This window comes from Natator depressus, chromosome 19, assembly GCF_965152275.1.
Source record: "Natator depressus isolate rNatDep1 chromosome 19, rNatDep2.hap1, whole genome shotgun sequence".
NCBI lineage: Eukaryota > Metazoa > Chordata > Testudines > Cheloniidae > Natator > Natator depressus.
In genome coordinates, this window is record NC_134252.1 from 3132593 (window position 1) to 3148931 (window position 16339).

The 16339-nt window shown below is 48.1% G+C and overlaps 1 protein-coding gene across 2 annotated transcripts; it reads right to left on the reverse strand.

Moving 5' to 3' along the window:
• Positions 1 to 2133: 2133 nt before the first annotated feature.
• On the reverse strand, positions 2134 to 14098 carry TEKT2 (tektin 2). 2 transcript variants are annotated; one of them, XM_074934708.1, is made up of 10 exons: positions 14004 to 14098; positions 12690 to 12935; positions 9204 to 9329; positions 7932 to 8137; positions 6847 to 6990; positions 5875 to 5989; positions 4830 to 4937; positions 3486 to 3629; positions 3093 to 3172; positions 2134 to 2558 (listed from the first exon to the last, which is right to left on the reverse strand). In XM_074934708.1, the coding sequence occupies exons 2-10, from the start codon at positions 12843 to 12845 to the stop codon at positions 2345 to 2347; spliced, it is 1293 nt and encodes a 430-aa protein (XP_074790809.1). In that variant the 5' UTR covers positions 12846 to 12935; positions 14004 to 14098; the 3' UTR covers positions 2134 to 2344. The 2 variants fall into 2 exon arrangements, with proteins under 2 accessions (XP_074790809.1, XP_074790810.1); XM_074934709.1 differs by having other exon boundaries at positions 13876 to 14012.
• Between the last annotated feature and the right edge of the window lie 2241 nt (positions 14099 to 16339).

A 16339-nucleotide genomic window follows, 5' to 3' on the forward strand; every position in this document is an offset into this window, starting at 1 on the left:
CTTCCTCCGGCCGAGCGCAGGGGGCGGGGCTAGGGCCTGGGGGAGTGGCGACCTGAGGGGAAGGGGGCGTGGTTACAGGGGGCGGGGCTAAGGCCCGGGAGTGGCGGCCTGGGAGGAAGGGGGCGTGGTTCCAGTGGAGGGCGGGGCTAGAGCAGGGGGCGGGGCTAAGGCCGGGAGCGGTGACCTAGGAGGGGGCGGGGCACCTTGGGGTCGGGCGGGGCTAGAGCAGAGGGCAGGGACTGGCACCTTGGGGTCAGGTGGGGCTAGGATTTGGGAGGAGTGGGGGGCGGGGCTCCAAGGGGAGGAGACTGGGGGTGGGCCCCAGCTCAGGAGTAGAGGAGCCTCATGCTGGGCCCCAAGGGAGGTTGGGGTCTGTGCCCTGTGCAGGGGGCTGGGGGGAGAAGAGGGGGCTCAGCAGCACTCAGCGGGGGGTGCTCCTAACTTCCGGCCCTTCCTTTTTCCTCCAGACTTGGATCCACAGTGAAGGAGTTATCACTAGTGATATTTAAATCTCATTTAGGGTGACCAGACCCCAAGTGTGATAAATCCGGACGAGGATACATGGAGTGAAAATACAGGAGCAGGTATAAATATACGAAAGGATGGGCGTTGCTTTACCAAGTGTGAGGTCAGTCTAATGAGATAAATCAATTAACAGCAGGATACCAAGGGAGGCAAAATAACTTTTGAAGTGATTGGGGCATTACAAAACCTAAACTTAATTTCCCCAATACTAGTTTTTCCTTACTGTTACTTCAAAATTTATTTTTCCTCCCTTGGTATCCTGCTGTTAATTGATTTATCTCATTAGACTGACCTCACACTTTCCCCATTTCCACTTGACCCCCATCCTTTCATATATTTATACCTGCTCCTGTATTTTCATTCCATGCATCTGACAAAGTGGGTTCTAACCCACGAAAGCTTATGCCCAAATAAATTTGTTAGTCTCTAAGGTGCCACAAGGACTCCTCGTTATTTTTGCTGATACAGACTAACACGGCTACCACTCTGAAACATTACATTAGTTTATAGCTGGGTCCCTGATAGCAGGTTTCCTACGCTACCCCAAGGACTCGACTGACGCTGTGTCTAGCCCAGGTTTTTAGCCACCAGTAGAGCTACGGTAGTGCAAATGCCTAACCAAGGCATAGTACAAGTGCCTGTTTACAATACTATACCTGAATGCATCCGATGAAGTGAGCTGCAGCTCACGAAAGCTTATGCTCAAATAAATTGGTTAGTCTCTAAGGTGCCACAAGTCCTCCTGTTCTTTTTGCAAATACAGACTAACAAGGCTGCTACTCTGAAACCTATACCTACACTGTTACACGAGGGATTTGCATAACCCCCTGACTGTGGCTAGAAACCCCAGAGTAGACAGGACTTTTTAATAAAGTGAATGCTTAGATTCTAGAGCGGAAGACAGCAGCCACTATGAAAAATCCCAGGCTGGTAGACATGCCATGAACCTGCCTAAGTTGATCCCTAGTTGACAGGTATGAAGATGTTGGGTTTCCCCTGAATTCCGGTCCTGCAAACTCGCCTTGACATCTGGAAATCAAGCTGGGTTCCTTTCTACAGGGCCCACAGCTGTAGCATCTGCGCACCATAAACACATTTAATACTGGTGATAAAGAATGAGCCAGAGACAGACAAGGCGGCAGGCCAAATGCTGATCCCAATTTCACACGCATAACAAGTTTAGACTGCAAGCTCTCTGGCACAGCAACTTTGTATTTTTGGGTGTGTAGACAGGACCTAGCATATGGTGAGTGAGCACTACTGGGACACACACAACAACTAAGGGCCCATAGCGACTATGGAACTTGCTCTTAGGTTAACAAGTCTGTTGCCACAAGAGCCAGAGTGGACTCCAGCTCCCTCGTTCGTAGCAGTGTTGGCTCTGCAGGGCTAAGAGAAGGAGACAAAAACCCCACAATGTTATTTTAAACATTAAGGCAGGCAGGTCTGAATCTATCAGCACAGGAAGATGATGTGGAGAGGTGCCACTGTTACACAGTTCCTTTTCAGAGCACAGCCCCGCACTTTAAAGGATTTAAAACACTAGACAGCCCACATGGATTCAATCATCGTAAAATGCTTCCAATGCTGTCAGATGACAAGTGCTCTTGGGGACAGACTTTATTATTTATAATGCTCCTTGGAGTGCAAGAAGCTATACAAATCATGCAGGGGACAGACAGTTATAAAACAACTTTGGGAGCAGGAGAATAACATTGTTCTAACACGACACAGATGTCAGCTTTCCTTGGTATGGAACTGAGTCTCTAGAAGTTTTATCTTCAGAGTGGCTCCTTTGCCCAATGCTGTTCCCAGTGGATTAAGCCAGCTCCAGCTGCCTGCTCTTCAGAGGTGAGAGGGTACGGTTAGTGGTTCGGTTGAAGGTGTCAACCTCTGGCACAAATTTCTCAGCGGGGACTGTGAGTTTTCTCCTGCTGTCCATGCACTTGTTGTCCAGCATCAGGGAGTTAGCTTTGTAGCTCATATCTGTTTGGATGCGGTACAGGTGTTTATAGAGAGCGTCTAGGGCATCCCTGGGAAAAGCAAAAGTTAGGGAGTCAGGGGTGCATCTGTGCCACTGAACTTGCCTCCTGGCGTTGATGACAAATAATCAGTCTCTGCTCTCTCACCACAACAAAAACCAGCACAGCTTTTGCCTTCAAGCTCACGCACACCAGAGCTGCAGGGGAAGCTCCTGACACATTGTACTTTATTGCTCAGGTCTCTTTAATAGCAAGCCCACAGGCTGCTGCTGCTGGAATGCAGCATCCAAGAGACGCGGTGATGGGAATCCAACACGAACCCAAGGCAGCATTTCTATTTCCCCAATTTCCCCCCACCCTTCGATAATTTTCTAAGTGTAGTCACACCACCCCATACCAGCTCTGCCAATCCTGACCTGCAGCGCCCTCTGCTGTTCAGTCTGGAGCTCCCCACACAGCTCTAACGAGGCACCCTATTTCTGACGGGCAGCGCCCCCTGCTAGGAATGTTACAAAGCCTTCTGGTGCCTGTTAATGTCATTATTCTTCCTTGGATGCGTAACTCCCAAATCACATAGAAACATACTGTGACTGTGCAAGCTTCTGCTTCAGGGCGGCGATGGTGCCTTCCAGCTGATAGACCTCATCAGTTAACCCATACTGCACCTACAAGTCAGGGACAGGACATAAGGGTTAGTAGAGCTGGTACTGGTTTTTGTTAGTTGCTATGGTTCCCCTAAGTTCCCCTTCCCTTAGCCCACCTCCCCCCTTTCTTTCTATGCTTTAACTCACACAGTATGGTGGATTCCTTTTTATTCATCTTTTAGTCTCCATTCAGTCCGCACCAAAAGGTGTCTGATCATTTCGGAGCCAAAAACTATCTAGGGTTCCACCCTCAACCTCAAATCCCTCATGGACAACGGGCATGCCAGGTTAGTATCCATCCCACCCCACCCCCAGCCTACAGGCTCATCTGTACCTGATCCCGACACAGCTCCATGTTGGGGCGGTAAGTCCGGGTCTCCAGGCGAGTGTGCGCGAGTTTCAGATCCCACATTTTCTTCCTGAGATCTTCCTCGAGGCGTCGGATGTCCTCTTCCATCTCAGCAATTTCCTCCAAGGTCTGAGGATTAACACACACAACACAAGGGATTGTTATCATCATGCACTTCCAGCTGTCCAGTTTAGTAAGGGTGCACACAAAGACTGGCTTGTGGGTACTCTGGAAATTCCCATGAGATCTAGATAGGAACCAGCTGCGCTCAAGAAGGCTCCAGCCTTTCTGCGGTTTTACCAGGCTGGAAATGGTTTTTAAACAAGGACTAAAGGGCTTCTGCTCAAATAGGGTTAAATGCAGCTTGATCAGTTTGTGTGGACCAGTCATCACTGCTTAAAAATGCAGTTTCCACCCAATCAGGCAAGGCATGCTGTGGCTGTCTCAGGGCTGCTGTGGATGGGTTAACAGGGTGAGATACAAGGTCCCAAACTGGCTTCTCAGCCTGCAGATGCCACCGACCATCAATTGTGTTGTGAACCAAGAGCCATCAAATTATTCCACTCACACCACTGAATGGGCTTCAGATAGGAACATTTTTCAGTCAGTGTTGAGCGGGGCTGGATCTGAAGCAGTTTGCGGATCGTCTATCTGTGATCCCTCCAATTCCATTTCTCTGCCTTCACAGGATCGATCGGGAAAAGGGAAATTTTCCTTTGTATTTCAATAGCAAGGATAAAACCCAAGGAGAGGGCTAAGTGGCTTAGACTTGTCTGTGGTGTCATACTAGCTGCTTCTCGTCAACAGTGTGGCCCCGGCAGCTGGGGTGCCTTGAGCTCACACAGCTGATGCCTCACGTCCACACACAACAGCTGCCTGCTAAGTGCTGGTTGTACCAGGCAATCACAACATCTGAGACAAGGGCTTTAGCTTGGGTCCCGCTGACCCCGTGCGGGCTATGATTTCTCCCCAGGATGAACAAGTGGCCACATGTGATGCAGCCGTACCAGATCAGCTGACACCCCCCAATGTGTAGTCTTCTCTCAGTTGGAAGTCATCCAAAAGCTGCTCCTGGTAACAATTCTGGACACTGTGGGATAGATGCCATAGCAGTCCCACATTGCACTGGGAGAACCATGGCAGGTAGGTATGTGGCAGGGTGTGGATGTACCAAGAGGTTTCCATCAGAAACGCCTCTTGCACTGGAGTGTGCTGAACCGCAGCAAGGAAGCATTTCATGCCATCAGTGTCGCGTGCAAGAGATATGCTCTGAAGATAGAATCTCACTCAAGGACACTGGACAGTGAAGGAAACAAGCCAGAAATTTACATTCTTCTCTTGCCATTTCAGCTCATCGTAGGCTTTTTCAAACTCCCGGATCCTCTTCCGCAAGGCGAACTCCGTGGCCACCCGCTGAGCTTCCAGCTCGTTGTTTGTCTAGAGGGAAAACGGGTTAAAGGTCATGTGTGTGCCTCTAGGAAGTGTCTCCCCTGCACTGTTAAAGCAATTACCCTGCTCCCTCCATAAACACACAACCCTTGCTTTCAGGGCCCTACATGACCTCACCTTTCATCTGCCCATTCCCGTGCTCCTCCACAGTCTCCCTGTGCCCTTCATCACCCCAACGCTTGTTATTATTTGTCTGGTCAGAACACCCAGAAGCCCAGTCAGGGCCAGGACCCCACTGCGCTAGGTGCTGTACAGACACAGAACCAACAGACAGTCCCAGTTGCCCCCAGAGAACTTACAGCGTAAATATAAAGACAAGAGACGGATGCGCAGACGGGGGAGTAGAAGGAAACAATAACTCATTGATGGGGGCGCTATTGAGAAGGGCTCAATGCCTGGAACAGCCTCCTGGCGCATCCCCCAATGTTTCAACAGATCTCCCTCTTCTCTTCCAAAAGCGCTTCTGCCCATATCCTTCCTACAGCGCTCTCCATGCCAGATCTGTTTTGAGTGTGTGTTCTGCTCTTTGGGGCAAGGCACACGCCTTGTGAGACCAGTAGAGAGCTGCGAAACCCTCATGATGCCAAGGAATAATAGTGAGGCACGTCTGCCTGTTTAAAAATCACTCTTCAGGAAAAGAGCAGTCATCTGAAAGGCAAAGGAAATTTCCCTTCCCACGAACCAGTAGCACCACATGGCAGGTCCAAGCCTAGTTTGGCTGAACTATTCAGACGGGTGCTGTAGGGTTAATTTTGATTTGGATTTTTCAAGCCTTCCCTCCCCAAAAGGCACAGTGTAACCCCCGCGAAGCAGGCTGCCTTCACCCAGCCATCCCCGCTGGGGACCACGTGACTTAACATCACCAGGCTTAACATCTATTAACTGCACCAATGGCTTCTGCATCGGTGATGAGCGATTTATTTACCTGGGCAATGGTGAGGGCTATTGCTTCCCGCAGCTCAGTGGAGGCTTTCATTTCCGCCTCCGCCCGGTCTGCGTTGTACTGGCTGTACTGGTCCCACTGCTGAGGCGTTGTTGATCTAGAATGGCAAGTGCGCCCAACAGGACAGACTGTTTAAACTCATGCCTTGGGCAATAAGTGGAGTGACTGCAAGAGAGAGCTTGGAAGAAACCTCTCCATGCCAAGGTGGAAAAGCCTTCTACAATTGCAAAGAGACTCAGATTACAAGGCCAGATGGGACCACTGTGATCATCACATCTGACCTGCTGCATAACACAGACCTGGGAATCCCACCCGGGGACTCCTGCATTGAGCCCAACATCTTCTGAGAAATCCAAACATTGATTGAAAGGCTCCAAGAGATGGAGAATTTACCCCATCCCTTGGGTAATCTGATCACTACCCTCACTGTGAAACCAGCATGGTCTAGTGGTTAAACAGGGGACAGGGAGGCAGATCTCCTGGGTTCTCACCACAAGTCTGCCATTGACTTGCTGGGCAATTCACTTCCCCCTCTGTGCCTCAGTTTCACCTTCTATAAAATGGGGATGCTATCAAGTTACATCACAAGGATGTCATGAGGCTCGTGTGTGCCCACAAAGAGCTTTGAAACACTCAGGCGGAGGGAGGGTGCTTGGGAAGGACCAAGGTTATTGGTAACAACAATCACTGGGAGTATGGAGAAATGGAGGGCTAGCTTCCCTGACTACCATATCTGATATCACTCAGGGCTAGCAGCAGAGCCAGTAAGACAGCCCTGAATCCAGCTCTTGGTGTTTTAAACTGTAGGCCAGGCTGTCTGCTAACTGAGCCAGTCATTTCCATGAGGCACCAGAAACTCAACTAAAGGCGGCAAGAGTCCCAAGTCTTTCCAGCATCAGCAAGAATGTTAAAACAGCCTGGGTTTGGCCACAAGGAGGCTGGTTTTTCCCTTACCCAATTGGGACCCGGGTTGGATTGACCTTGAACGAGATGTTGGGAGAGTTGACGTTGAGAGAGGAACAGACCCGATCTATCTCCAGTGCTTCCATTTTCCCCCGGTGATCAAAGTTGAGCTGCTGGCGTGCTTCCTGCAAGAGGCTGCCAAAGAAGGGGCAGGATAAGCTACGTTTGTCACTGTCAGCAGGCTGAAAAAGGTCTTAGTGGAACAGCCAGTGAAAATCTCTCTCCTTGGCAGACCGAGCAGATAGCGTAAACCTGGCTCAGACATGGGCTGCCAGACAGATTCACTCAGAGAGGACACAGCTCCTTGTCCATCCGAGGGTACAGAGACAGTGAGTCAGACCAGCCGTCCAACTGGCCTAAAATCAGTTCACTTTTTCAGAGCTTTCTTGGTAACCATGAGGGCTAGAGACCTGATTGGGCTTTTTAAAAACAAAATAAATAAATGAATGATGAGATTCTATAGCACCAGGCTGGCCCGTTGGACCCTCCATGGGAACCACCCTTACTTCGGTAGCTGCTCCTTGAACCAACTGCCCGCGTGTGACTGAAGCGCAGTGACTTGTAAGGCAGTGACCCAGAAGGACGCAGCACCCAGCAGGCTGGGCACTGCAGGGTAATGTTTTGAAAGAGGCTTGTGCTTTGGGGCATGAGATGCCTGGATTTTCAGGAAGTGCGGCGCCCCCTCCTTTTGAGAATCAGGTACCTGCCACGTGTCTCAAGTTGGGACCCCAAAACCACCAGGCAAAAGCTCAGGCCTACCTTTTATCTGCCACACTTACTCCCTCCCCTCCCCTTGTTTAATAAATGTCATGATTCCAGCAGCACTTCCAACATTCATTCTTAATGGGCCCATCCTGGCAAGGGACGTTATCGGGCATCGCCATGAGATGCTGACACAATGTGTAACGCTGCCTACGTCACCGCGTGGCCACAGAGCATGCTCTCTGCTCGGACGCTGGCCAGCCCGGAGGCCGGGGTGCGCCCTGCTAGCCCAAAGTCCCATACAGAGAGAGATGATTTGGAGTCACCGGCGTGGGGAGGGGGAGAACCACCCCGTGCTCTGCTGCTCGACTCACCAGAGCTGCTCGAAGGCCTCGCTCACTTTCTGCTGCAGATCTCTCTTGGCTCCATCGATCACCTCCACCTCCTTGTGCAGCTCGTCCTCCACGGGGTCCTTCACCATGTCAATGGCTCGGCGGCTCTCCCGAAGCGTCAAGCACTCAATCGCCACGTCCAAGGGCAAGTTCTTGGCCTGCAGCGCACATTCCGCTGCCTCCTTCATCTGGTGGGGGAAAAGCCAGCTCAGGTTAGGGATGCGGTCCCTCCTTTGCGGGGGCATGCTTGCGGCTGTTCCCGTCACGATGGCCTCCTTCTAGCCACCTCCGGAAGCAGCTTTTAAACCTTGTAGCGAATGGCTCACTGCTGCAGTCTACTGGGTGCAAGGTGCGCCAGCTGACTGCCACGGTCTGTAGGACCCGCAGTTCAGAGGCTAAGCTCAATGCAGCTAGCAGCTAACGTCATACTCAAGTATCTCGCATGATTTTTGGAGCAAAAGGATCAGAGAGGCTTCTTCCCATTGGTGACCACCAAGTCCTATGGGACCAGAAATGCTTTCCCATTTCCAGTTAATCACAGCCCTGGCATTAAGCCTTTCATTAAGGACCTCCGAACACTTTGCAAATAGGCCCCCGGCTGTGGGAGCTCGATCCCCACTTTACAAATGGGAAAACACAGGCACAAGAGAATGTGCGGCTTGCCTGTGGTCCCGCAGCGAGCCACTGGCAATGCACAGGAGAAACACGCAAAATAGATGTAGCCTTTATTAAAACTGTGCTTAATACAGAGACACAAACTCCTGATTCTAACTGTAAAAAAAGATGCAAACTTCTTAATTTATAAAAGGGCTCAAATAAAGACAACTTTAATTATTCTTGCCTAAAATTGTTGAGCTCCTACATAAATATTTTTTAAAACCCACTTATTATTCCCTAATTTTTTTTATTTTAGTGTTTAAAGTATTGCTATGTCCCCCCCCAGATCTTTAGAAAAAGAGAGGGCAGACTATCTGAAACACACAGCACTATGCACTGCCTCAGTTCAGATGGGAACTGAAGCTAGTGGGCTTGTCTTCCTGAAAGCAATTTAAGGCCCTGATCCTGCACTGAGCTCAGAGCGCTGGTGCTAAGCCCCACATTGTCATGATTCCAGCAGCACTTCCAACATTCATTCTTAATGGGCCCACTGGAGTCGGTCCATGCACAGCTCATTGCAGAATCAGGGCCTTAGTTGTTTAAAGTCACATGTTAAGAGCATATGTTGAGTTTAAGCCATCTGTCTTCCCACCGTACTTTGGCTAAGGCATCAATTTCAGTGTCTGCATCTGTGAGGCATTTGTCCAAGGTCTCCTTCCATCTGTTCACACTGTCGATACGTTCAGCAAGCCGTGTTCTGTTGTCATGCTCATCCCATTGTGTCTGGAATTAGGAGAAACACCATTTCAATTTTTTTAGTTGAAATTGTGAAGTGCATTTCACCATGCTGACAAGGGCCTGCATTTTTTACCAGGGCAAAGTACTACCATTTGTTTTGGTAGCACAGTATATTACACCTAATGCACTAATGTAAATAACTACACAAGAGCATCAAACCCAGAGTCCCTATTATAACATTTGTACACCTAAAAATCAGTGCCTATGTATGATTTCACCTCCTGTAAGCTGTGGTTTATTAATTGCACAAAGGAATTCTCTAGAAGCAAGACTATGCTGGCCTTCCAGAAGCAACAATTCCAATGGGGGATCCAAGATAGATTTATTCACAGAGTTCCTAGGGTGTTGCAAAAACTCACACAAAGACCTTGAAGCATTAGATGAAGGTAAATAGCATGTCAGGGGACACTGCAATTCAACTGCCATTCGCACTTATAACCCACATGTTTATACTGCAGCCTGTGTGGGTTTTTTTTTTTTTTTTAATAAATCCAAAGATAGGGAGGGGGCAGTGGAGAGGACACAAGCATACAGAAAGCCCGGCAACTTAGAAGAGCCCAGGGTGTGGCCGTTATCAGACATGCACAGTAGCTGCTTCTGAAACAGTGCAGAGCGAGGGTTTCCACTGAGGGTAAGCAATCTTGCAGGTTCCACATGGTCACCCAGCTCGGCTAATCAGAGCGCAGAGGGAAAAGGTTACAAATAGAGGAGTTGGAGATAGATCTGTGGATTCAGCAGCTGATCAGTGCAGGACCAATCATAGAACGATAGAACTGGAAGGGACCTCGTGAGGTCATCTAGTCCAGTCCCCTGCACTAAAGGCAGGACTAAGTATTACCTAGAGCAGTGCTTCTCAAGCTATCTAATGTGGGGGACTGGCAATTTTTTTTCCCCCAATATGCACGCAGACCAGCACCCGATGTCTCGTGGACCGGCACCGGTCCGTGGACCACCACTTTGAGTAGCACTGATCTAGACCATCCCTGACAGGTGTTTGTCCAACTTAATCTCCAGTGACAGAGATTCTACAACCATCCTAGGCAATTTATTCCAGTGCTTTACTGGTGAAGAGCGTTTGTCTAAAAGTTATTCCTAAATTATTCCACACACTATTTACAATGCAGGGTTTTGTGTGTATTAAATGTTTGTTTACTAAGAAATGGTCTCTTTGCAGCTGACTGGGAACGGTTAACACCTGCATTCAGGGATATGTATATTATAGCTCTGAGGTCTAACGCAGTGTTAATACCTTTATGGGGAGCGGGGGAGAACTGTGACTTGTGCTTCAGCAGAGAGAGAAGCAGGAAAAGGAGAGTATCAGTTATCGTATTATCACAGAATCCCTCTTGCCTTTTACACATTTACTGCTGTCTATAAATAACCCCCAATGTCAGTTACTTTGCCTTAACCTATTGTGCCTTAAATTCAGGCTGTGAGCTTCCACCTTCTAACCGGTGTGCCAATCGTTGTCAATTAGTTTGGTGGTTTTCATTATGTAGGTTCCTACCCAACTGGGAAGGGGACTAAGCCAGAACATGGGTCACTGGCCTAGCAATAAGAAAAGGAGGACTTGTGGCACCTTAGAGACTAACAAATTCATTTGAGCATAAGCTTTCGTGAGCTACATGCATGCATCCAATGAAGTGAGCTGTAGTTCACAAAAGCTTATGCTCAAATAAATTTGTTAGTCTCTAAGGTGCCACAAGTACCCCTTTTCTTTTTGTGGATACAGACTAACATGGCTGCTTCTCTGAAACCTGGCCTAGCAATATGATTCTTACCTATGATGCCAGTGGGTCTCCAGTCCAAATGCCATGGAAGACCCACCAGCAATGAGAAGATTCACAGAGTAAGGCCTGAAGGTCCCATTGTGATCATTCAGTCCGATCTCCTGCCCCACACAAAGCAAGGAACTTCCCCCAACCCCTTCTGCATTAAGCCTGTAACTTCTGTTTGATCCATAGGAGATCTTTTAGAAAGACACCCAGACTTACAGAGTCAGATTCCAAGGCCAGAAGGGCCCACTGTGATCATCCAGTTTGACATCCTGTACAACACAGGCCAGAGAAAGTCCCCAAAATAATTCCTTTTGAACTAGATCATATATTTTTAAAAAATCTACTCGATTTAAAAATTGACAGTGATGGAGAATCAACCACATCCCTTAGTTAATCCTTCTAAGGGTTAATTACACTCACTGTTCAAAACGTGCACCTTATTTCAGGTGTGGATTTGTCTAGCTTCAACTTCCAGCTGTTGGATCCTTCCAGTCTGAAGAGTCCATTGGCAAATACTTGTTGCCCAGGAACAAATTTAAAGACTGAAAGCGATGGAGAATCCACCATCTCCCTAGGTAAGTTGTTCCAGTCATTAGCGAAGAAGCTCAGACTAAATGATTGGGATGGTCCCTTTTGGCTTTAAAAACTGAATAAATGAGGTACGAGATATGAGCGGATAAATCACAGCAAATAACTTAGGCCATGTCTACACTAATGAGCTTACAGCAGCACAGCTGGACTTGTGTAGCCACTCTATGTCGATAGGAGAGAGCTCTTCCGACGACATCATAAAACCTCCATGAGTGGCGGTAGCTCTCTCAGCGGGAGAAGCTCTCCTGCCAAGATGGTGCTGTGCACACTACCACTGATACCGGCAAAACCTAGGTCACTCAGGGGTGGGTTTTTTTCCACATTCCTGAGCGACATATATTTTGCCAGCATAAGTCCTAGTGTAGATGTGGCCTTAGTCGTCAAAGCAAGACTGGGATTTTCTCATATTCATTCATTCGAAGTTTGACAATTTCACACGAGTTTTGTTCACCCTGCGCCTTGCTATTCAGATGCCAAAACCTAAGCTCTGTTGCTCAGCTGTGATTGGTCACAGGTCAGATGGCACTGCTTCTATCCCATGACTGGATGAAAGTAGCTGTTCTAACCAGATTTCTGGTATTAAAGTTATCAGAAGTGAATTTAAGAACTTTCCAGTATATTCAATCCAGTTTTGCTGGTAAAACTTGATCTGACAATAGGTTTGCAGAAGGTAAACACAAAATGGGTGAGAACGTGACCAAATCAAATTAGTTTATAAGTTACAACTAATTTTACTGGAAGATTAATTGTCACCCGGCTTTGCTAATTTCTCACTAAATAAGCACTTCCCAACAACCCTCCATCACTACTGGCGTAGGTCCGCGTCAGTGATCTGAAGGTTGAAAAGGGACAAACTTTCCCATCCCAATCCATTGAGCCAGCCAAATCTTTATCCCCTACCTACCTCCCCGCCCATACACACCCCAAAACCTGTTTTAACAAACAAAAAGGGCAGTGAAGCCGCTGGGAAGCCCACCTGGTTGTTAGTTTCATTACGGAGAGTCCTGGTTTCCTGCCTGATCTGATGGGAAGCAGAACACTGACGCTCAGCATTCGTAGAGATGAGGTTAGCATTGATGTGCCAGTCTGGGACTGTAAATCTCTGTCCTGGCTTCACACTCAGTGTGGCCATATCAGCAAGGTCAGCGGCTTGCTAAAGCAGAGATATGGAGAAACAAGCAGCAGACTGGCTGCCCTGGCTGCTGCAGACATCCGAATGCTCCTACAGGTTGGAAAGCATAGAAAAGGACAGTACAAGCTTCCTGACCACAACCATCCCCTCTTGACAATGTGCCTTCTTGGGACCAATCCATCCTTGGCTCATCGGGCACCCTCCCCCAGCTGCTGATCTTGGGACACAGTCAGTCCCAGCAGTGACCTTCCCTGTGATATTTAACATGCTCCGGCGACAGGATGTGTCTCTGTGATTCTCCCTCAGAAAGTCATTTAATAAAGTCTGTTCCACTCATGCTTCACCAAGCCGAGGGCTGCCCGGCCGGGAGACCTCAGGCTACACCTACTTTGCAGAAGCAGAGCAGAATTGTAGTCACCCTCTTCAATGCAGAGGTGCAGCCCTGCAAAAACAGCTCTTCGCACAGGATGTTCAGCATGGATGGAAGCAGTGCCTGCCTGCAGAGACTCTAGGTCCCAAAGAACAGAGGGCACCCACTCCAAACGTTAATGGAGCATTACAGGCTGAGGACTGTAGTCTCTGGAGGCAGTAACTCATTAAAGATTATGCGGACATGTGCCACTGAGGGCCGGCTTTGGCTCTGCTCTCTGCCATCGACCACATGGTTTAGAGACCACAGCCGAATCCTTCTGGTCTCTGCCAAACAGCTTGTTCATCTAAAACCAATGGTGCTGATTGCGCGAGTATGAAAAGCAAGCATATTGGGGGCGGGGGATTTGTGCTTTTCCTTGAGCAAGGGAGGGAAGAAGCCACACAGAGGCCTTGGAGCTGCAGGACAGGTTGGAGGGGGTCAAATTATATGGAGCATATTACAGTGAAAACCCCAGAGAAAGGCAGGAGGAAGCTTCACACTTTCTGGGCTGAGAGGTTAGTGCTACAGCCAAGGAACACAGAAGGGAGGGAGACACTCTCTCTCTCTCTCTCACACACACACACCCCCCCCCCCTCGGTTGTTAACCAAGGCACAAACCTGTACAGAGAAAGTACAAGGCCTGAGAAGTCTCAGACACACTGCACAAAGCCCAACTCCTGAATCCCCGTCCCCAGCAAGGCCATGGCACCTGGCTCCTCGCACTGAATCAAGTCAGAGCAACTTACCACCTTCCTTCTGGAATTTCTGCCTCCCACTGCCAAGTGCTTGGCTGTGTGGGTTTTTTTTTTTTTGTATTAGTGGTTACTAAGCATGCTCTGGAGGGTTGCCAGGCAACCATCCTCACCAGGAGCCAATCAGAGGCTTTTTCTCTTTGTTTACAGGGAATGAGAGCCATAGCAACAAGGGGATGGAAGGAGAGAAGGGCCTCAGTGCTTGAGGCCCAATGCTGTTTGGGATCTGGGATTGCAGGAGAAAGGGAAAGGTGGGATCTGGTGCAATTCAGAGGTTCTGGGTGGGGTTGGAGAGAGGATACCGAGGAGTCTGGGGAAGGGAGCATCATCTGAGAGAGTAGAGAACTCCGACACACAGGTGCACCAGGAAAAGCTCACTTACAGAAAAGCCTTAGGAAATTCCAGAGTGACGATTTGTTGTGGGGAAGAACGGAGATTACTCAGTGGTGGACAGCTGTTCCTGGGTCCAGATTTTAAATCCCACCGAGATATGTAATATAAAGATCCCATATTTTCAACCTTTATCCAACGTTTTATGAAATCTGGATACAAGACACCTCTATTTAGACCTTTAACCACATTGAGCAGTTGATCCAGGAGCAAGCTGGAACAAAAAGGTTTAATTTCTAAGATATATACAATTTTGATTGAAAAGGTTGTTTTCTTAACATCTCAGATGAAAAGCTGGGATAGGGATTTGGACAAAAACTGATCTGGATGAGTGGATCTCTGTATCGGAAAGGGGATATACATCTTCAAGTTGTGTAGCTCAAAACAAAATTATATATTACTGTACAGATCGCATTTGACTCCAGTTAATATTCATCATATTTTTGCTACTAAAGAGGTGCTATGCTGGAGGGGTTGAGGGAAAGGGGAACGTACTTACACATGTGGTGGTTCTGTCCAGGAATTAGATGCTTTGGAGAGGAAGCTACTAAAGAACATTCATCTGATGACAAAATGCCAGTTTCCTAGAAATCCCCTGACCTGTTTACTTAATGTTCCAGTGAAGGATTTACATTTTAAAACAGAATGACATGTTAATTTCTTTATTGTATTGCACATTATTGGAAAAAATGTGACTTCTCCTATGGAACTATGGTATAGTAAAATATGGACAGTTCTTCTAATGGAAAAACTTTCACACAAGAGACGAGCCAAATGAGGCTAGGTATTTAGAAATTTGGTGATCCTTTTTAGTGTACTCAAAAGGATGATGGCTCCCCAGCCAGCAAGCCAAAATCTTTAGCCTAGTTCTTTGAACATTCACCGGATCCTGAGTAAGTAATGTATGATATGTAGTATGTTAACATTTTATTGTAACTTTGCCTTAAAAGAAGTTTAAGAACCTCATGGTCTTACTTTTGAAAACCGTCCCTACACCATACTTGGGCATGGGTGTAGGTGACACTGCGGCTGCCTATACTGAAGTCTTAGATGTAGGCTAGGCCTTCATCTCTTCTCTGTGTAGACATAAGTCTGCTGGGTTCTGAGCATCAGTGAATGGTGGAGCAACCAGGTTCTCTGGGGCAGGAACCATCTTTTTGTTCTGTATTTGTACAGCACCTAGCACAATGGGGTCCTGCTCCATTACCGGGGCTCCTAGGTGCTACAGCAATACAAATGAACAACTCCTCTCCTCAAGCCCTCCTGCAGCAGGAATGTCTCCAGGTGTCGCTGGAGAGCTATGAGGAAGTCCATTGCTGCATGATCTGCCTAAGTCACTGCACATCAGAAAGCTGACATGCAGCTGGTGTAAGATGAAAAAGAAAAGTAGCACCTACTTCACCTTTCCATGTTCAGCCTATCCAGAGTGCAACTGACCGCACCCTGCTTCCCTGAATCTCTGCACCCAGGGTCCCCTCCCCTTCAAAGCTCTTCCCAGCTCTGCTCCTGCCCACCTCTTCCCTCACAAATGACTACACCTCCCTCCCACTCTAGATGCTCCCACCATTTCTCTTCTCACTTCGCTCCCTTTGCCTGCACCTACTTCAGACACTGCGCCACCTTCCATACCACCACACCCTGTCCCCTTCCTGAATGTTTCTAGAAAGACCTGTCCTAAAAGGTACCAGTGATAACACTAACAGCCATTTCATGCCTTTAGGTTCTACACAGAAGGGATTTTGTATAGTGTGTGGGGATAAGGCTAGAAATCAGGATCAGGGATCCATTGTGCTAGATTCTGTACAAAAGACATGGTCCTTGTTGCAAGGATCTCCTTGCAATAAAAAGTGCTAATCTGATTTGAAAAAAGTGACAGCCCTGAAAAACTGAAGACCTATTCCAATTCTTTATCTATTACAATTTTGAGTACTCTTAAAAAT

Excerpts from the sequence above, each read along its gene's own strand:
- TEKT2 (XM_074934708.1), bottom strand. The coding sequence starts at position 12,845 with ATGGCCACACTGAGTGTGAAGCCAGGACAGAGATTTACAGTCCCAGAC. Across the intron at positions 5,990-6,846 it reads CCAACCCGGGTCCCAATTGG|ATCAACAACGCCTCAGCAGT; the intron begins GTAAGGGAAAAA and ends TTGCCATTCTAG. Across the intron at positions 3,630-4,829 it reads TGAAATGGCAAGAGAAGAAT|ACCTTGGAGGAAATTGCTGA; the intron begins GTAAATTTCTGG and ends GTTAATCCTCAG.